At 45.5% G+C, this 21,437-nt stretch overlaps 1 protein-coding gene across 1 annotated transcript in view; it reads left to right on the forward strand.

Annotated features, from left to right (window-relative positions):
- LOC144766677 (chloride channel CLIC-like protein 1) overlaps positions 1 to 21,437 on the forward strand; it is a 1,253,199-nt gene that overhangs the window by 772,897 nt on the left and 458,865 nt on the right. The window contains exon 4 of the mRNA XM_078650450.1: positions 6,005 to 6,157. Coding sequence (XP_078506576.1) covers positions 6,005 to 6,157 — 153 coding nt within the window. The remainder of the gene's footprint in view (positions 1 to 6,004; positions 6,158 to 21,437) is intronic.

Consider the following 21,437-nt stretch of genomic DNA (forward strand, 5'->3'; position numbering starts at 1 on the left):
CAGAAAAACAAGCATTTGCAATGCAATCGGTCTCGCCTTTGGGACCTTATATGTATTTAGCTATGCAGCACATTTGCCGGGGTGCTGAAACATCTACTATTCTTTAACATGGAGGGAAAATAAGCACCGAACTGCATGACACGCCAGGTATGGGAACACATGGAGAGAAATATTGCCTTTCAACAGGCAAGAAGGATGTGCACAGCCTCAGGCGGTAGCGGAAGGAACCGGGGGTAAGAGAAGGCAAAAGGATGATGTTTGCATACGGCGTGTGCTTGTATCTCCTGTGAACTGGCGGTGCTTTGACTGTGTATACAGGGTTCATCAGTGTACAGCAGAATTCTGTACCCCTGTGTACAGGGGGAGGCTCTGAGTGCGTGCGCTCCGAGAGTCTGTATCTATGTGCACTGTAAGAGCCGTTTTGTACAAGTTTGATTTGAGTACCTCTGTGCACAGTGAGTGAATGCACCCAGTATGTCCCTGCATTTATTTCTGTGCACTCCAAGGGTCTGTGTTGTGTGTGTGCCCGTGGCTCTTATTTCTGCGCCTATGTCTGCGTGCAGTGAGTGACTGCATCTTAAAGTACAGTGAATGTCTGTGTAGTTTTTTGGGAACAACCTGCACCTCCTTGTACAGTGAACAGGGCTTGTACCTCTGGGTTCATGTGTGTCCTCGTCGTTGTGTAAAATGATCGCCCTGTAAAGCCCACCTCTACTTCCATTTTCTAGATTACCTCGAACAATTGTGTACATAGGTGGCACTCCCCCTGTGTACCAAGAGCACCCTGCACCTCTGAGAAATGTAATAGCTGGCACCTCCTTGTAGGGGTGAGCATTGAGGGCGATGTGAATCAGTGTCAGCCAGTGTCAATCAGTCATTGCCAGTCAGTCAGTGTCAGTCAGTCAGTGTCAATCAGTAGTGTCAGTCCGTCAGTGTCAATTAGTAGTGGCAGTCAGTCAGTCATCAGTAGTGTCATTCAGTATCAGTCATTGTCAGTCAGTTAGTGTCAATCAGTGTCAGTCAGTCAGTGTCAGTCAGTCAGTAAGTCCGTGTCAGTCAGTGTCAATCAGTAGTGTCAGTCAGTCACTGTCAATCAGTAGTGTCAGTGAGTAAGTGTCAGTCAGTAAGTGTCAGTCAGTAAGTCAGTGTCAATCAGTCAGTGTCAGTCAGTTTCAGCCAGTGTCAGTCAGTCAGTGTCAGCCAGTGCTGAAGGAGCGTTAATGACTTGTCCAGCTGAAGGAGCCCCCCCCCCCAAGACACACTGGCTGGTCTGTGATAGATGTCCACCCCCAGCTGAGGCAAAGTCCGGCCCCCACTGCCTCCATGGGGGGAGGGGGAATACCATCCATGAGTGCCGGGGAGGAGGGCAGCAGGCCAGCCCAGGGTGAGCTTAAAAATGCCGGCTTTGTGATGGGGGTATCTTTCTACTGGCAGGGACATTAAAACACTGGTGGTGCGGGGAGAAAGCCAGGCTGATGCCAATTCTAGGTGCGACTAGTGCACTGTGTACACACTCGCAGCATGGGGGTATCACGCCGGAGTGTGCCGCGGGGAGAGACTCCAGTGCTCAAGCTGCCGCCCGTGCTCACAATGAAAAAGAAAAAGGGCGTCCCAGCTAATGAAGGAGACAGTATCACGCAGCCAGTGAGAGATCCAATCACGCTTGACGGGGCTAAAAGGAGACAGGGTGGCAACAAGGAGGGATTGACATGCCTTTGGTGCAATCATTGCACTGCCTTTGGCATAATTTGTGACGCCAAACAACGCACATGAATCAAAACTGAAGACAGAGCTGGGACACGGCTTCTGGAATCGTATTGATTCCAAGAAGCATTGTATGACAAGCTCAGCGCATGCGCTGCTTATGTCAGGCCGAGACCTAACAAGAGCAGTGACGGGAACCTTGGTTATTTGCCTCTGTGAAATCTGACTTCGTTTTCGACCTGAAGAATAACCATAGGGTACTCTTCCTTCTGTAAAGCATTGGTTTTAACCAGAGCGTTTAACATAGAAAAATTATTTGCAACAAATTACTCTCTAAGCAAAGTTGAATCCTAATTTCTATGCATCCTGAACCGCAGACACAAATTCAAGCTAAAAAACAAGCATTTGCAAGGCAATAGGTCTCGTATTTGCGAGATTTTGAGAGCTACTGGCATTCTAAATGACAATGCCTTCAATTTATGTGTTTTGACAACCTGCAAGCGGTGCATAAAACACGCCCTCTCTACCTGTAGTCCTTGTTGACTTAACCCCTTCCCCTTCTTTCTGTGCTGTACCTGCTCTGTGTGTGAGGGAAGCTTGCACTGCTGCTGCCTGTGCTGTACCTGCTCTGTGTGTGAGGGAAGCTTGCACTGCTGCCGCCTGTGCTGTACCTGTTCTGTGTGTGAGGGAAGCTTGCACTGCTGCCGCCTGTGCTGTACCTGCTCTGTGTGTGAGGGAAGCTTGCACTGCTGCCGCCTGTGCTGTACCTGCTCTGTGTGTGAGGGAAGCTTGCACTGCTGCTGCCTGTGCTGTCCCTGCTCTGTGTGTGAGGAAGCTTGCACTGCTGCCGCCTGTGCTGTACCTGTTCCGTGTGTGAGGGAAGCTTGCACTGCTGCCGCCTGTGCTGTACTTGCTCTGAGTGTGAGGGAAGCTTGCACTGCTGCCGCCTGTGCTCTACCTGCTCTGTGTGTGTGGGAAGCTTGCACTGCTGCCGCCTGTGCTCTACCTGTTCCGTGTGTGAGGGAAGCTTGCACTGCTGCCGCCTGTGCTGTACCTGTTCCGTGTGTGAGGGAAGCTTGCACTGCTGCCGCCTGTGCTCTACCAGTTCTGTGTGTGAGGGAAGCTTGCACTGCTGCTGCCTGTGCTTTACCTGTTCTATGTGTGAGGGAAGTTTGCACTGTTGCTGTCTGTGCTGTACCTGCTCTGTGTGTGAGGGAAGCTTGCACTGCTGCTGCCTGTTCTGTCCCTGCTCTGTGTGTGAGGAAGCTTGCACTGCTGCCGCCTGTGCTGTACCTGTTCCGTGTGTGAGGGAAGCTTGCACTGCTGCCGCCTGTGCTGTACTTGCTCTGAGTGTGAGGGAAGCTTGCACTGCTGCCGCCTGTGCTCTACCTGCTCTGTGTGTGTGGGAAGCTTGCACTGCTGCCGCCTGTGCTCTACCTGTTCCGTGTGTGAGGGAAGCTTGCACTGCTGCCGCCTGTGCTCTACCTGTTCCGTGTGTGAGGGAAGCTTGCACTGCTGCCGCCTGTGCTCTACCAGTTCTGTGTGTGAGGGAAGCTTGCACTGCTGCTGCCTGTGCTTTACCTGTTCTATGTGTGAGGGAAGTTTGCACTGTTGCTGTCTGTGCTGTACCTGCTCTGTGTGTGAGGGAAGCTTGCACTGCTGCTGCCGGTGCTGTACCTGTTCTGTGTGTGAGGGAAGTTTGCACTGCTACTGCCTGTGCTGTACCTTTTCTGTGTGTGAGGGAAGCTTGCAATGCTGCTGCCTGTGCTGCACTGCTGCCGCCTGTGCTGTACCTGCTCTGTGTGTGAGGGAAGCTTGCACTGCTGCCGCCTGTGCTGTACCTGTTCTGTGTGTGAGGGAAGCTTGCACTGCTGCCGCCTGTGCTGTACCTGCTCTGTGTGTGAGGGAAGCTTGCACTGCTGCCGCCTGTGCTGTACCTACTCTGTGTGTGAGGGAAGCTTGCACTGCTGCTGTCCCTGCTCTGTGTGTGAGGAAGCTTGCACTGCTGCCGCCTGTTCTGTACCTGCTCCGTGTGTGAGGGAAGCTTGCACTGTAGCTGCCTGTGCTGTACCTGCTCTGTGTGTGAGGGAAGCTTGCACTGTTGCTGCCTGTGCTGTACCTGCTCTGTGTGTGAGGGAAGCTTGCACTGTTGCTGCCTGTGCTGTACCTGCTCTGTGTGTGAGGGAAGCTTGCACTGTTGCTGCCTGTGCTGTACCTGCTCCGTGTGTGAGGGAAGCTTGCACTGTAGCTGCCTGTGCTGTACCTGCTCTGTGTGTGAGGGAAGCTTGCACTGCCCCTCCCTGTGGGGACACAAGAGGTGCGGGGAGGGAGTGCTTGTGGGGGGGGGGGGGTCCGGTGAGTTGATTGAAGGAATGATGAATTTGCGACACCATGCAAATGACGTTAGCTATTCCGGCTCCTCTGACTGTCATTGTGTGTCCTGCTGATGTAGTGATTGTGCTGACGGCAGAATGTTTGCGTTGGTTAAGGCTGGGTATAGCTGAACGCTATGTTCTGGGTCAGTTTTGAATGAATTTATCGATCTTCCTTCTTTTATGAATTACGTGGTAGCACGAGCTGTTTAAAAATTCGAGGGTGAAAGTGACTGCTTAGGAACGTGCATATCAACAGATTAATAAAGTTTATTTAAATAAAGAAGCACATTGAACATTTTAAGACGAATGCAAACGTCTGGGATGCAGTCTCACAGTCAGAGGCGAAGGTAGGAGGCAGCGGGAAAAAGAAGTCCAGGTCTGTCTGAGAACAGGATATATTACACGGGCCTTACCACGGGCAATGAATTAGAACAAAAGTCAGTTTTCTACCAGGGGTGCCCAGGAAGAGAGGGATAGAAAAGGAGATGAGGGATTCAGGGAAGAGGGGAAAAGCGAACGAGGAAGTAAAATGGAGCAAGGAAGAGGAGAGCAAAAAAAGAGAAGAGAGATCAAGGTACGCATAATGTTGACTAACAGAGCGACAGCGAAAATGAGAATCATAAAGGGGGCGTCAATTTAAAGCAATTAAGCCAAGAAGACTAACTTTGAGCAAGAAAGACGAACAGAAAAAGGCGCGAGAGACAGAAAGGTAACTGTTTAGTGAGAAAAGCATTAAAAGAGAACTCCTGTGGCCACGTTTGATTAGAGGATAACTCGTAATTTAATTAAAAGTGCCGTGCAATTAATAAATAGGGTATGTTCTCGGCCCTAATGTCCAATCATAGTATTCTGTAAATCTTTACAGGTTTTACATGTTGCTACCGATTGCCAATTAAAGATCAGAGTGCTCTGGGGATGGATGAAAGCATGTGTGATTCACTGTGCTTCCGTTGTATCGCAGCTGGTAGCCCATGTAGGCAAATCATTTAGCTGCATTCACAAATGCTTTTATGCTGGACCTGTTGGCTTTACCAAGACTGGTAAAAAGTAGCAAATACGTTTGTTTTATGGATAGACAGCATAAAGGAGGTAACGAACTGAATGAAACAAACAGTGTGATGACAATGTACTTTTCTGGCCTGGGGGAAGCTGGCTGGGGAGGGGGAGGAGAAATGCAAGGAAGTTAGGGGAGGAGAAGCCGAGAAGCCGCAGAGCACACGCTGGGCGAAGCCCTTTGATGTGCTGTGCGGCCGCGATGCGCGCTCTGTGCTGGGGGAGGGCCATTAGGAACAGGAACAGATGGCCATGAAAGTGTATGGGCCAAATGCGCGTGCCTGTACGTGCACTCGAAGAAAACGCCACGGAAAAAAGTGGTGGTTTGACTATCCGATGGAGCACATGAATTCTCCCCCATTTCCCATTGCTTCGCAATGGAAAAGGACGAGACCTAATAAGGGCATTCAAATGTTAGCCAGGGAAAACGAATGACAAGCCGCTATATGGCACCGGTGATGGGATAATTAGAGAAAAACATGTTTAGGAGAGACGGACGGCATTTTGTTTGTCGCAGAAGTCGTGCTCTGCTTGCTTTCATCTATGCTTGACACATTTCTCTTATTCTCTTTTTGCATGTGCAGAGTGTTTATCTGCCTCTGCTCTGTCGATTGTGGTGATATTTATTGTTGTGCATGGGGTTTTCTGAATTTGCCTAGGAGTCTCTGTATTGTGATGCGTTCTTTCTATACTGAAGACTCCCACTGTACCTTTGTAGGTAGTCTCATCTTTGTTATGTCGTCTTTCATGGGTTGTTAAAACGTAGGTTAGAATATATATTCTCATGTTTTTACCTTAAGTATCAATGATTCGCAGTAAACGTAGTCTAACTTGTGCCTTTTCTCATTTGTTTTATCTTTTTTTTTTCTTAGGGGTTCCCCAACAACTGCAACTCTGAAAACCTTTCCCTTTGGGGTTCTTTTAAAGTATGGCTGTCCTGGCACTTTGCTTGGGAAAGTGACTCCTGCGAGAACTACCACCGGGCTCTGGTAGTAGATCCTTTCTGGGAAGTAACTCCGCTAATGGTAAGTCAGCTCTGCATCCCTAGCACGAGGTAAGGTACCAAGACATGGTATTCTTTGCTGCAGACAGTGAAAAGGGACTACTCCCGGCTATATCAAAAGGGCATGGGTTCTCAGTGACTGTAGTGCAAAGTGATGTGTCTGCAGAATTCTATAAAAGATCAATGCATGTAATCTTCTGCTCTGTACATTTGTGGCCATTTCCGTCCGGAATATGAGAAATGGTGAAACATTTTTTTACTTTTTTTATTTGGAGGAGTAAGCACAATAATCACAAAACATCTGGATCATACCAACATGCAATACATATACAGCAGGGAGAAAAAGAAACGTTAGGTAAATAGATAAACATATGAGGGTAATAAGAGAAAATTGAACAGATGAAATGTAGGAGTACACAAATACTCAAAAGCAATATTTTTGCTTAATTTAGCAAGGGTCCCCAAATTTGAAAGAACTTCTTCCCGGATCGAGTGCCTCTACTCTTAGCGATAGCCATCTCTCTCTCTAGAATCTCCCTTAGCATTGCCCACCATTCAAAAGCTTTAGGCGAAGTTTTAGATATCCAAGCTCGGGCAACGCAAAGTTATGCTGTTACTAGCATAATTGATATTAAAGGTCTTAATCCTAAGGATACGTCTGTCTTATAGCCAAACATAATCTCTTTCTCTGCTAGATATAAATTAATTTTTAGACCAGCTATGATGCCCTGTACCTCTTTCCCAAAAGTGGCCAGGTCTGGACAGGTGACAAACATGTGTAAGCAGTTTGCAGCTATCATTCCACATTTGGCGCATTTACATTTATCATTTATGTTTATATTGCTAGGGTCTATCCATTTAACTATACGTTCTGGTGTATAATAAAGCATAAACACTGTTTTAAACTGTTGCAACCTAATATTGATAGAGTGGACCGCGTTATCTAAACTGTCCAATGATTCTTCTATATCAGCTGAGCTGACATCTTGGCCAAGTTGCTCAGTCCATTTTCGTACTATCCTTAGATTATCATTCTCCAAAGTTTGGGAGAATATTTGATACGCCTTACTAATAATCTGTTTTGATTCTGAATGTATATACTGCAGTATATCTTATCCCATAGGTTGTTATATACTTCTATGTCCCAGTAAATAATCTCTTATCTGTAAATATTTATAAAACATGTTTTTAGGGAGGCCGAATGAAGTCTGCAGATCTATAAATATATGAAACCCAGCAGCATTATACAGATGGCTAAGCTGTCTAATACCGAATCTTTCCAAGATTTGGCTAGCGCGTCATGAAAAATATCAGGTAACATAGGATTATACCATAATGGCATGTTGAGTTGTATCAAAGGCAGAGAGTGGTTAACTGTGATTTCGTGACATATGTAGGCTATATTCTTAAGGGTCTTAAATCGCACTCTCTTAAAATAATTTGGGTCATTTATTCTATACATGAGCATAGTACTGTCATTACCAATGGCATGATTGTAACTGCATTGTTGTCTTCTAGAATCAAGGAGATCTCGCAAATGTCCTACAAAAGAAGCCCTAAATAAATAAATACATTTAGGCAGAACAATCATATTTATAATATTGCAGCGTCCTATAATACTAATTGGCAACTTATGCCAGTCCCTCATTTTAGAAACCATTAATTTAAGTAAGGTATCGTAATTCAGTTTTATGACCTGCCGTATATCTGAAGTAATCTGAACGCCTAGGTAAGTGGCTGACGTACAAGCCCGGTTATAGCCCTTCTTGATTGAAAGTTAAGGACAGTCTGAGTTTTGCTAACATTAAGCTTATATCAATAAAAGTGTCCAAATATACTTGCTTCGGATTGGATTGCTTCTATTGCCCTTGCTGAGTCTGTAGAGAATACAGCAATATCACCGGCATAAGCGTTAATTTTCCGTTCTTCAGAGCCTAGTATAACTGGCAGAATATATGGATTGGAGGGCAGAGCTGTGATGTGTGGTTCTATGTATAAGGCACAAATTAAGGGTGATAGAGGGCACCCTTGCCAAGTGCCCCTCAGAACTTTAAATGGTGTGGACTGATAGGCTAAATAGATTAATTTGGCACTTGGACAACTATATAAAGCTCTTACCCAATCATAAAAGCGACCATTGATATTATATGCTGTAAGTGTAGCCCAGAGACAGTCCCATGTTACATGGTTGAATGTCTTTTCTGCATCGAGCATGATCATTCCTATGTCCAAATTAGTTTTAGAGGCAACATCAAAGGCAACAATAGCGGTATTCACATGCACAGTCGTGTCTCTACCGGATATAAATCCATGTTGCCTGGCAGAAGCGAGTTGTGTCGTAAAGGGTGCAAGGCGCGTTGCCAATATCTTTGCGAACATTTTTGCATCGGCGTTTATTAATGATATCAGGCGGTATGATCCGCACTCTTCTCTCGGTTTATTCTTCTTTAAGAAAAAAACAATATTTATCATAGCCCAGGTCTGAGGTATTGATCCTTTTACGCTAATATGGTTCATAAATTTAAGCATTCCACCGGTAAGGTATCTTCGACTGCTGCTTTCCCGGAGGGAAGAGTGTCAATGGCCGCTGATATTTCTTCCGCTGTGATTTCTAAGTTCAGTAAGTTTGCCTGCTCTGTTTCCAATCTATGAGTCTATGAGAAATGGTGAAAGCTAACGTATTTGTTTGCATAATAAGAAATCTCTTAATGTGAGTCTGTTTTGCCATGAAAGGTAACTAATATGTGTAGAGGGATGGCGAACTTAAGTATGACTTCTGAATAAGGCAAGGTTATCAAGCTAGAATTGACAATCCCATTTTGAAAATTCAACTTTGCTCCATTGCGCCTGTTTCTGTGCCGTTTTACTCCTTTCAGGAAGTTTGAGGTGAGTTTTACTCTTGAAAAAACAATAAATGCAAGGATGCCGGAATATGCAGCGGACAATGGGGCAAGCAGCGGACAATGGGGCAAGCAGCGGACAATGGGGCAAGCAGCGGACAATGGGGCAAGCAGCGGACAATGGGGCAAGCCAGCGACAACGGGGCAAGCCAGGGACAACGGGGCAAGCCAGGGACAACGGGGCAAGCCAGGGACAACGGGGCAAGCCAGGGACAACGGGGCAAGCCAGGGACAACGAGGCACGACAGGGACAACGGGGCAAGACAGGGCCAACAGGGCAAGCCAGGGCCAACGGGGCAAGCCAGGGACAATGGTGTAAGCAAAGGACAATGGGGAAAGCGACAACATGGAGCAGGACAGTGAGAGACAGCCAGCAAAGCCATGTACTGATGCAACTAAAATTTTAACACCTCAAATACATGTCCTCGTATGCATTTTGAAAGCAAACTCACAGTATGTGTGTGCGTAGATATCTCTCTTTGTTGCGTAAATTGACCAGAACTGTTTAGTCCCTTTATCAAGTGTTTTGCAATGCCTTAGGTGCTACTACTCAGGGCTCGAAAAATCCGGAAAATGGTACTAGTACCTTGGAAAAGCCCCTTGACCCAACTGCAACCTACTTGACCTTTGTCTCTGAAAACGGAGCAAAAGTGACAAGTTAACAAGATTTAAAGGCATCTTTATTGCTCATTCCCTTTGTGAGCAATAAAAATGCCTTTAAATCTTGTTATCTTCTCAATTTTGCTCCGTTTTCAAAGACAGAGGACAAAAGTTAGTTTGTCTTCCTACTCACAAGAAAGGGCGAGTAGGACCTAAAAATAGCTCGTCCTCATCAATTCTCCCTCACAAATGCGAGCGGGCGAGTGGATTTGTCGAGCCCTGCTACTTGGTTTTTCTAGAGCGCATGGCTACCTTGTCTAGGCTTTCCAACGCTAACTCACCAACTCAGACCATACGTACGTGCTATGCCATGTACATATGGTGCATACATATAGGACATCTAGGCTTGCCACAGTGAAAAAAGCTTTGGGTGCTAGTTACTGTAAGGTCATATTAACACTACATTTCTCAATTTACTACTTTTAAATACCATGAATCCTACCTTGTGGGTGACCAGGTCTACATAGGGGTATTTATTAATATTTAAAAGGTAGGTATTGACTGGCCAAAAGATTTATTTTGACAGATCGAGTTACAGTGTTTGAAATTCCACAGTCAAGTTGTAGTGGTAGACCTGAAGCCATGTTTAACACTGTCACTGCAGTGCATAGCACAATGTGTGCTGCATTCCACCAGTTGAATTTACTATTATATGAAAGTTAAACATACCAATTAAGCATATGCCAATTTAACCATGTTAAAAGGGGGGCACAGTTGTTTTACTATTGGCTATTAAGGGTAAAATTCACAAAGCTCTAAAACTAGCAAAAAATATAGGGTTGAGTAAATGGTGAAAAAAATGGAAAAATATTACGTGACAACTCAGAAAAGGCAGATTTCCTACAAGATTTCAGCAGATAATGTCCAGGATTCTAGGAACAATGAACCTTACAGTCTCCCTGCTCGTCCTGCAGCAGCCTCCATGTCGCTTTAGTTTGCCATTAGAGGCACATGACCACCCCCTGGGAGGCATTTTCTCCAGGGGTGGCATGCCATAACATCTGACAGATAGGTACTGCAGATCGTTTAACAGGGCAATGCCCTGCCATTCATTTCCGGCCCGCCACATTCTCCACCTACATCAAAGCAGCCTTCGGAGTACCATTTGTCCATCTTTCTGTAGGAGGGCTAGACTCTTTTGGCAAATGAAGCCATAGAGAGGGTCTTGGCTTTGAAAATCGGAACTGGATCATACCCCTGTTATTTCCTAGTGTCGAAAAGATGCGGAAGCTTTCGCCCTATCTTAGATCTCTCAACTTCTTCCTGCAATGGACACATTCAATATTCTGACTCTGACTGAGATTATGTATGCCTTAGATCCAAGAGACTAGATGGTATTTTTGGACTTGCAGAATGCCTATTTCCATGGTCCCCGTACCGCAGGCGCCAATTGCTTCTCAATGTGGGCAAGGAACATTTTAGTTTTCAGTGCTCCCCCAGTGGCCTCATCAGTGCGCCTTAGGTGTTCATGAAGTTGGTTGCAGAATATCTTCGGAGGTCAGGCATAGCAGACTTCCCCTACCTCAAAGACTGGCTATTGAAGGTTGGCTTGCCACAGTCTACAGTCCATCATGGAGCACCACCTGATGATAGGGAACCTTTTGAGATCCTTAGGGTTCACTATCGATATGCCAAATTCACACCTAACTCCTTTACAGAGACTTCCTTTCAACTTAGTCGTCCTCAATATGGTGCGTTATTGGGCCTTCCGTCAGGATCAGCGAGCCCAGGAAATTTGGGCTCTGAACCTGATCTTTCAGCCTCATATCTAGTTCTCAGTGAGGGTGACTATGAGGCTTCTGGGTCAATTGGCCTCCAGCATTGTGCTAGTTGACCATGCCAGTTTGTAAATGCAAGCTTTTCATTGGGATCTGAAGTCTCAGTGGGCCCAGCATCAAGAGAACCTGTTAGATTCTGTCCTGGTTACGGAGGAGACTGCAAAAGATGTGCAGTGATGGCTGCTCAACTACATTTGGACCATCTGCAGACCCCTTTTTCCACCTTGCCCAGAGATGACGGTGGTGAGAGACACCCCATTCCTGGATTGAGGTAGTCATCTGAGAGAGGTGGAGGTCCGAGGTCTCCCGCAGAGACCTGTTGAGCCATCAGCCTGTTGGAGTTGTTGGTCATTTGCTTGCCGTTGAAAACCTTCCTGACTTAAAAACTTGTTACGGATTACATGTTTTGTATTGCTGGATACTCTTTAATGTAGTCATCTAATGATGATGCTGACCTTTCGTACTGGCCTTACCCAATCTTTTTGCTTTTTCATAATATTATTAATCCACTTTACCCTTACTTTTTGCTCCGTAGCGCACTCGCTAGGTTCATGCTCTATCGGTCCATATGCACTGATGGGCTACACCAGGCCAATCCAAGCGCTGTTCAGAGACAACAAAGTGCTAGCAGTGCAGTTGCGCAGTCATTTATTCAGATCTGTTGGTCAGTCAGAAGGTGGTGTTCCATTACTTGGTGCCCAGTGTACACATCATCCTCTGTTCTGGAAGCAGATCAGCTGACAATGGCTCTTCTTTTCCTGCGGCCTCTCATGTATAAACATTCCCAGTGCCGTGTATTAAAGGCCATGTTCCTTCTTTATGAATTGCTTTACTTTCTAGAGGAAAACACATTGCGCTTTTGGTTATCTTTTTTTTTTTATCTTACACGCTTTTTACATTCCCACTGCGCAGTTGAGCAGTTATTTGTGGTATCAACTGAAAGTTGTTTTTTTTTTTAAATGTCAAGCAAAGCAAGAAAAGAGGAAAGTAGCGGCTGCTACCGGCCGGAGATGGTGAGGCGAGGAGGGCGAGAAAATGAAAAGAATAACAAAAAATAAACATTTACCTGGCCACGGCCGGCTGGCTGTCGCCTCTCCTCCGTCCTTTTTAGGTCTCGCCTAGCGTTGCTGCGCACATGCGCAACTCCCTCATTAAGATTTATTGCAGAAGAGTACTTTTACAAAAGGGCTTTAAGTCCCGCCCCTCATTTCCATTGGCTGGCGTCACCATTTATGCTAAACGGTGGTTAGCCATTGGAAATGAGCTATGTATGTTGCCTCCCTTTGGCTTTTTGTGCTGGCCCACTTGGACTGGCTCGCCTGCTTTCCTTCTGTCGTAAGCGATTTCTTATCTTTATGGGGCCATGTGTTTAAACACATGGCCCCATGAAGACAACAGATCAAGGCTTGTTTTGTTTTCTCTCTCGTGTCTTTTCCCAGCTCCTCCACCCCACTCTCTCTGCTGTCCCTCCGCCCTCCCTTCCAATCATTCATAGGGTATCTCAGGAAGTTCTATTTACGGGCTCCTCTTTATATCGCACTGACTTCAAAGTCGTCTCTAGGCGCTCTACGACGGGCGTGCGAGATTTTGAACAGGTAGTAATGTCTTTACGGCTTTTGCTGAGGACCGCGGATTAAAATATGCCAGACTAAAATATGGCAATCGCACTAATGCATGGATATATCGCACTGCTTCGATAATTTATATAGCGCTTGGGGCCTCGGAATTGTGGCTTTGTGGCAAAGGGGTAACTATATATAGTGCACCAGGTGCAGTGGCACCGGGCAGATGGGCTGGAGGTATTAAAGACCGGTTTTTGAGGGCCTATTGGTGCCGCTGGTTTGTCAAAAACTGTCAAGCTGCCTGGGGCTTAGGGTGCAAGCACACCAGGTGTGAGAAGGAAGAGAGAAGAAAGAAAGATTTAAAAAAAAAGTCTTGGGTTCCTGTGAACATTTCCCTAGAGTTGCTTTTGGTTAGTTTACTCCTGTGTGGGATGTGTGACCACGTGGTGCAAATATCGTGTTACGGACGCAACGCTTAAAGTGTGTCAAATGAAGACGTGTGAGAGACAGACATTCAGTCCATGGTTTTAAGGATGACGGCAGATTTGATGACGAAGGAATATGAGTCTCACTCGACTGACGTTGTCTGGTGATGGAGGGTTCAGGTGGAGCAGTTAACGACTTCTTTAAGACCCCGCTCACTCAGACGGGTGAAGGCATTACACATCCGGGGCCTGGAACATGAGGCGCTTGGGGAACTGGTTCTGATAGAAGCGCTTTGCCCTGCGCCTCACTTTCACATCCGGGGCGTGGAGCATGAGGCTCTTGGGGAACGGGTTCTGATAGAAGCGCTTTGCCCTGCACCTCACTTTCACATCAAGTCGGGCTGTTATTTACAGTGCTTAGAAACAGAAGCGCAGGATGAAGCGCTATATGTTTGCATTACTACTGCCGGCATAGAGCGCACAGAACACCCCGGTGTGCACTCGTGGGTTCCTAGGCCCGGTTTAAAGTGCCATCTGCTGGCGCGTAGGCGCATTCGAAGGCTGTGGTTATGACAACTTTCCACTTCCAATGACGTCATACCAGGCTTTGTATAAGGGCAAGTGTTGCACTCAGGGAAGTAGTGCTGTTATTTACAGTACTTAGAAACAGAAGCACAGGATGAAGCGCTGTAGGTTTGCGTTACTATTCGCAGCATAGAGCGAGCAGAACACCCCGGTGTGCATTTGTGGGTTCCTAGGCCTGGTTTAAAGTGCCATCTGCCGGCACGTAGACTCATCCGAATGGTGTGGTGATGACAACTTTCCACTTCGAATGACAACAGACCGGGCTTTGTATGAGGGCAAGTGTTACACTCAGGGAAGTAGAGCTGTTATTTACTGGTCTTAGAAACAGAAGCGCGGGAGGAAGTTCTATATGTTTGCATTACTATTCGCAGCATAGAGCGCACAGAACACCCTGGTGTGTACTCGCGGATTCCTAGGCCCGGGTTAAAGTGCCATCTGCTGGCACGTAGCGCATCCGAAGGCTGTGGTGATGAAAACTTTCCACTTCCAATGACGACAGACCGGGCTTTGTATGAGGGCATGGGTTGCAATCAGGGAAGTAGAGCTGTTATTTACAGTGCTTACAAACAGAAGTGCGGAATGAAACGCGATATGTTTGCATTACGATCATGTTTACTCCAGGCAGGCACTTAGCTCAGAGGCGTAGGGGGTCACGGGGAGGACAAGGGGATCCCGGCACACTCTGGGTGCTTTTCCGCCGAGGCATCAACGTGTTCATTTGTGCATCGCGCTTTCACTTAAAGTGAAAGCGCAATGCAAAAATTAACATGCTGCTGTGTGCTTAATGGCGACAGCTTGCTCGTCCTTACAGCAACAAAACATGCGGCACAAACATTTCCAGTTCTGAAGAACCAATCCAGCCTCCACTTAAACCCTATAAACCGAATCTCAGCATCAGGCCTCAATTCTGCCCAGTGTTTTCCAACTCTCACCCAGCTCGGCCCGCTCCTTCGCTGAAAGGGGACGAACAATAGCCCAGCTAGTGGGACAGGCAAAACCGACTGGCTTAGTCCGCTCTTGGCATTGTCTGCTCTTTTTCTTTCGGTTTTTCATTGAGATAGTTACAGTGCTATTACTTGATCAGTGCTTAGTTAAGGGGAAAAAGACAAAAAAGTTTTCAATGCCAATAGCTCAAAACAATGTAATTGCGAGACCTATTGCATTATAAATGCTTGTTGTCTTCTTCCTGTCTCAGCCAGCAGCAGGAAGCACCTGGGCTCCCAGCCAATCAAAACGCTGCAATGCAGCATTGTGAATGGTCTGAGCGCAGTGGTTCGGCGCTCAGACAGGGACTGTGAGCCCGGGTATGTCCTCCACCCAGACAGTAATGCAGCTGGGGTAGAGAACATGCCAAGTGCGCATGACTGTTTGGCCATCCCAAGACGGTCGGCCAAACTGTCATGCACACTTGGAGAGTGCCACCACTTCTCCCCCTGCAGTGCTCTGGCGTCATGGAGCCCAACCCTGCCCACAGGAACCAACCAAGCCACGGCTGTAGGAAAAATAAAATTATTATAACGCAACGTTATTATCATTTTAATTTTCCATTTTTCACTGCTCATAGAGCTTGACTGCACTGCCCTTAACAAGTTCTTCAGAGTGGAGAGAACACGGGATAAAACTATACACTGTTTAAGGCTTGTGTGTTGGGAATGGGCATGGGTGGTCCTGTTGATTCCTAACTGCTCTTTTCTCAGGATTACAACATTCTGGTCAAGAGTCACAAAAAGTCAATGTAACTAATATTTTTTGAAAATTAGTGTAGTAAAAGTTACATTTTGTGGATCAACAGTGCAGGATGAATGGCCCCACTACCATGCATTGCTGAGACTCGCGTGTTACAAACAAATGTCAGCAGCAGGTGCTAAACCCTCTGCACTAACTTATGTGTTTGTTGAACAAACTTTATGAATGTAAGCTGATCAATGCTAATTGCATTCAGTCATCCACCAGCGTGGACTAAATTTAGAGCCTTATACTTTATTACCAAAGACACTTGTTCCAAACCTTTGAGCACATTTGGCATATCTCGTGCCAATTTAATGATCTCAGTCATTTCAATAATCAATATAGTCTCTTATTACAGTTTCTAGCTGAAGCACGTTGCGTGCATGCTGAATAGTAATCCTTTAATCGACTTTGAAGGATGCTTTACACCCTGACTTCAAGGTTACCCAGTAGACTCAATTAATGCATTTTTGCTTTTACAATTAGCCACCATAGTTATTCGTAAGATAAAGAAGGAACATGTGTGTTCATGGATTCCTAATGGTAGTCTTGGAATTTGGTAAAGACTGCATAAGTATAAACATAGGACAACCAATGATTTTTTGTGCATTAATCAAAATTAGACTTAATTCTGTTACTTGCCCCTCTTTCTTTCAAACTTTTTTTTTATGAGGGCATCTCACCAAACCCTACTAATCTCATTGGGGTCTCACTTTGGTAAGCCAAACTTGGCCCCGCCCTCCCCCCCCATACTTACACCTCACCACTTTAAAAAGTTGCTCGCTTCCACTTAATGCCCAGTAGAATAAAAGGCCTGTCGGGCTTTGGCAGTCACTTTTTTTATATAAAGTATTTTTATAATTAGTTTACAAAAACAGCACTGTCACAGCCGTAGTCACAGAAAGATATCAATAGCACTCTACATCTGCTTATCATGAGTTATTGTTTTAGCCTTCCCTCCCACCTCCTCCCTATTTCAGTCTTCATGATTGCACCATATGTCCCATGTCTGTATTTATGTGGGCAGCTGCTCGCTTTATATACTGTTCGTTCTGCTGACCTACAGATATTCATCCCATGTAAGCATTATCCATGCTAGGGGTGGTGGGTGCGATCCAGTGGTGATCTACATCTCGCTTGACAACTAAGAGGCCCATTGCCACTAGGCATCAAGCCTTGATAGTGTTGGTTCCTTATAGCTCAAGTATGTGCGCAGGGGTCAAAGGACATCACACATTCCGTCCAGTCTGGAGTAAATCTCCGACCAGTTGCAATCAATTTTGGGACATCTCAATATCATGTGAAAGAAGTTTGCTGCAGCATGGGCAAGGTGAGTGCCTTCATCTACCAATCCAACAAAGTTTAGTGGGATCATAATAAGTGCAGAAGAAGTATTTAAATTATAGTATTCTAAGTTTGACCGATGTGGCCAGGCACCTGGCCACCAGCTTTGCTTCCACTCACTCATCACCCTCCATTGGACCAATAACAGGGTGCCATCTATCTCTTTCCTGTGGGAAAAAGGTCAAGAAAGTGTATAGCGAGATCTATGTGTGAGTGATTTTCCTATCCTAACGAGTGGTTCTATAATGATTTTAACTTCAACTGGGTTGAATTCCGTGAGTACCCGAAGGCGGTAGGGATGAATGGCATGCTGAAGTTGAAACTACCGGAAGAATTGGGAGAGATGTAGGCCATACTCTGCAGCTAGTTGGTCAAATGTTTTGAGTTGCTGCCTCCCCCAAATGTGTCCTACTTTTGAGATGTCAATGAGGTTCTCTCGCCCGAACCCAGTAAGGTTTGAGACCTGTGGTAGCCAAGTATTGTGCCGCATGGCGTTTCCTCTGTAATGGTCTTGAGCCAGGTTTATGTCTCAAGACTTTGTGCCAGCTGGTCAGTGCAAACCTAGCCAGCTTGATAATCCCCCTTGGCAATAAGAAGCCATATAGAACTGCCTCAAGCTTCCAGGTTCACATAGAATGAATCCCTATCTAGTCTATATGTCGGATCAGACCAGTCAGCCACTCTTGACAATGCAGACTAGGGAAATAACCCAGGTGACCACTTATTTTGTTTATCTTCCTTAACCTTAAGAATGTGGGAATTTGCCAATTAATGTACTTGTTTCTTCTTTATAAAGATACTTATTATGAAAGGTGTTAAATATGGATGAGAGTGTTGATGGGTCTCGAGTTAGTCTCAAAGAATGGAGAAGGAAGTGGTCTTTTGGGTGTATAGGAAGAGAACTTCATCTGGATATTTTAATGGTACCCACCTGCCATTAAATGTATGACAATTGCCGGTATCAATCCATTGATAAAGTATTTGTAAAGCGTGCTCTATCACTCCTGGGAGTATCTGGGTGCTGTGCCTGTGTCAAAGAGCTAGGTCTTGAGTCCCTTTCTGAAGTCTGCTAGCGAGGGGGGGGGGGGGGCGTATGGAGCTGGAGGGGAAGGTTGTTCCAGGTCTTTGCAGCGATGCAGGAGGAGGAGCGGCCACAGCTTCAGCTGCGATGTATGGTCTGGAGTCTTCTGAGGAGCTGGGTGGGGATACCAGCTTAGAGGGCATTGCCTAGTAAAGGCAGCTGGTGATGAGGTGTGTGCGTATGAGCCAGTGGTGTAGCTAGGGGGAGCGTTGGGGCGGACTGCCCCCGACGGCGCGAGATTTGGGGACCACCCCCCGGCCAGTCTTAATTGTATTGTATTGTAATTGCATTTATATAGTGCTTACCACCCCTGATGAGGCGTCAATTCGCTTTTTTGGCGGGTAGCACGCTACTGCGGGATCCATAGCGGATTAGTGTTGAATTAGTATAGTGAAACATGCAAGTCAATTTTAAGTGGTGGATAGGTTAGTCAGTTATTTGGATTCAGATTCGGAAAGATAGTAGAATCTTGAAGCACGCTACTCCGGAAACCCATAAAGGATTAGTGCTGAATTAGTATGGTGAAATATGAAAGTAATTTGAGTGGTGGATATTAGTCAGTTATTTGGAGTGAGAAGGGTAGCGGAGGGATAAAAGGGAAGAAAGGTTTGCATCCGTGTAGCACCTGTTACCCCTGATGGGTGTTGAAGCGCTTTGCTGGCGAGTGGGTCGCTACTCTGGAACCAATAAAGGATTAGTGTTAAAAAAAATTGTATAGTGAAGTATGAAGTAATTTGAGTGGTGGATATGTTATTCAGTTATTTGGATAGAGAAGGGTAGATTGCGGGATAGAAGAGAGAAAGAAATTTGTATTTATATAGCGCTTGCTACCCCTTGATGGGGTTTTGAGGTGCTTCTTTGGTGAGTAGCACGCTACTCTGGAACCCATTAAGGATTAGTGGTGAATTAGTATAGTGGAATATGGAAATTGAGAAGTGAACATGTTGATCTGTTATTTTGATTGAAAAGGATAGTGGAGGGACAGAAGAGTGAGATTTATTTTATTTCTTTTTTTTTTTAGGTCATAGCAGAATGTGTTTTTGAGGGGAAGAGTTTATAAAGGTTTGTTTTGGGGGATCGGTATAGTAAAAAGAAGTTTCAGATGATGCAAGGAGAGGTAGAGCAGGAGAGAGTCTAGAAAGGGTTATTTTGGGGATCATAGTAGTGGTATGAGGTTTGTGATAAATGAGAGAGTGGATGTATTGATATATGTATAGGGTGAGAGATAGGGTAATGCTTTGGAAATAGTAGTAGGAAGAAGTTTGAGATGAGTCAGAAGGTTGGGCCAGAGGATATATTGAGAGAAGTATAGGCTGAGAAATAGGGTAGAGCATTTGAAATGCTAAATTAGAAGAATGGGATAAATATATAGATCCATAAGTACATTGAAAGTATATAGATGCATAGAGGAGGTAAGTATATATAGATTAAAGATATTGATAGAGGTACAGGATGAGAAATAGGGTAGTGCATTGGATATGCTTTTTCAGGAGAAAGATAACAGACACACAGATCCAAGTACATTAAAGGAAGGTACATAGATGCACTATGAGAGTAAGTACATGTAAACCAAAAATGTTTTTTTTTATATATATATTTTTTGTTTAACAACAACATAATTATTCTACATGTTTACATGTTGCGGCCGCATGAATAGCCTACACCGCCCCTGCCGCTGTGGGTGGCAAACACGGGCCTAGCTACGCCCCTGATATGAACCCCGCTACTTGCCGTTGTGGCAAATATTTCAGAGGATGGTGTAGACCAATTAAGTGACGAATGTATGCTCTGTGAAATAGGTGCACACATATGAGGTTTGGCCGTTATGTTCTTGCAATTTCTAAAGTATATTTTACAGATGTCTTGTCTTTGGAATAAGCTAAGTTCCAAATGTACTTGTTGGAATGCATGTTATTACTTTCTCTATAGGCAACAATATTCCCTTCTTACTTGAAAAGTATTCCTGTCTCACGTGCAAAGTATGTTGTTGTTTGATTGAAATCTACCCCAGATAAACATTTTGTTGGCTGGCTGACTGCGTCTCCTGGACCAGCTATCCTTCTCCGCATCTGAAGATGCTGTTTACCTCTTTATAGCAAGAAGATGAGGCCGAGAAAGCAGCCAGCATTGCATATGACGTGCGAGCAGCCTGGGCGAGGCAGTGATTCTGCTAATCACCCCTACTGCTGCCTCCTTTCTTTTCTCCAGCCCTTTGGATATCTGCCCTGGAAACGCGAGACCTCAGAGTGGGGAGATGCAGTCATCTTGGAGCTCGGCCGGACGCTCCCCAAAATCACGAAGACCGGCAATGCTGCTCACGAGGATAGGGTGACCACGCGTCCCGAATTTGCCGGGACAGTTCTTGGTTTTCACCTCCAGTCCCAGCAGATTTCAGAAAAATGAACCGAAAACGGTGGGAGGTGCCTTTTTACTCCGGTATTGGAGCTTTCATAGATTCACATGCCCGAATCATTCCCCGACCTTGAGACGGGATTCTTCGGTACATAAAAAAGCAATGCTTAGTAGTATAGCAAACTGAAAAGAGGCCTAGGCCCTTTTCCCTTTTGCAACCCATAAACTTTGTTATGTAAAAGAGACCAAACTTCTCCCTGAACCAATCAGTGCTCCTCATCCTCTAGAACCCTCCTGAGAGAACCTTTTGCCCCTCAGATTTTCTACCGCATGCTGTGCTAGAGAGTCTCCTTTGAGCTCTGCTCAAACTCTTCAGTTTCTACTCAATCTGGATTGGATTTGAGAGTTTCTTTTTCTTCAGATTTGATTATTAGGATTACTACCTACTATTTCTCCATCTTTTACAATGGCTGACAAGGAGAAAAGAGGTTTATTTAGAGCCTGTGGCACCTGTTGGAAGAAAAAGCTCTATACAGACGACCCTCATAAGGATTGCATATACGGCCTTTATCCAGACCATCAGGCAAAGGATTGTAAGATATGTCGTACCTTTTCAAATAAAACTTTGAGGGATCGTGAAGGAAGGCTTTTACTATGACTTCAAAAGCTAAAAGCCAGAAGGAAGTCATGTCTAGTGACAGTGAGGAGGAGTCTTCAACTCTAGGAGATCTAAAAAAAGAAGCAGATCTCCTCAATCTCATACCTCAGGGGAAGACCTGAGAAGGCTCTTAAAAAGACCACCCTAGGATCTTCTGGGCGCAGTCCCTCTAAATCTCCTCCAAGCAAGGAAAAGGAGAGCAAGGGTCATGCTTCAGGGGTAAAACATA

This window comes from Lissotriton helveticus, chromosome 7 (genome assembly GCF_964261635.1).
Source record: "Lissotriton helveticus chromosome 7, aLisHel1.1, whole genome shotgun sequence".
Taxonomy (NCBI): Eukaryota; Metazoa; Chordata; class Amphibia; order Caudata; family Salamandridae; genus Lissotriton; species Lissotriton helveticus.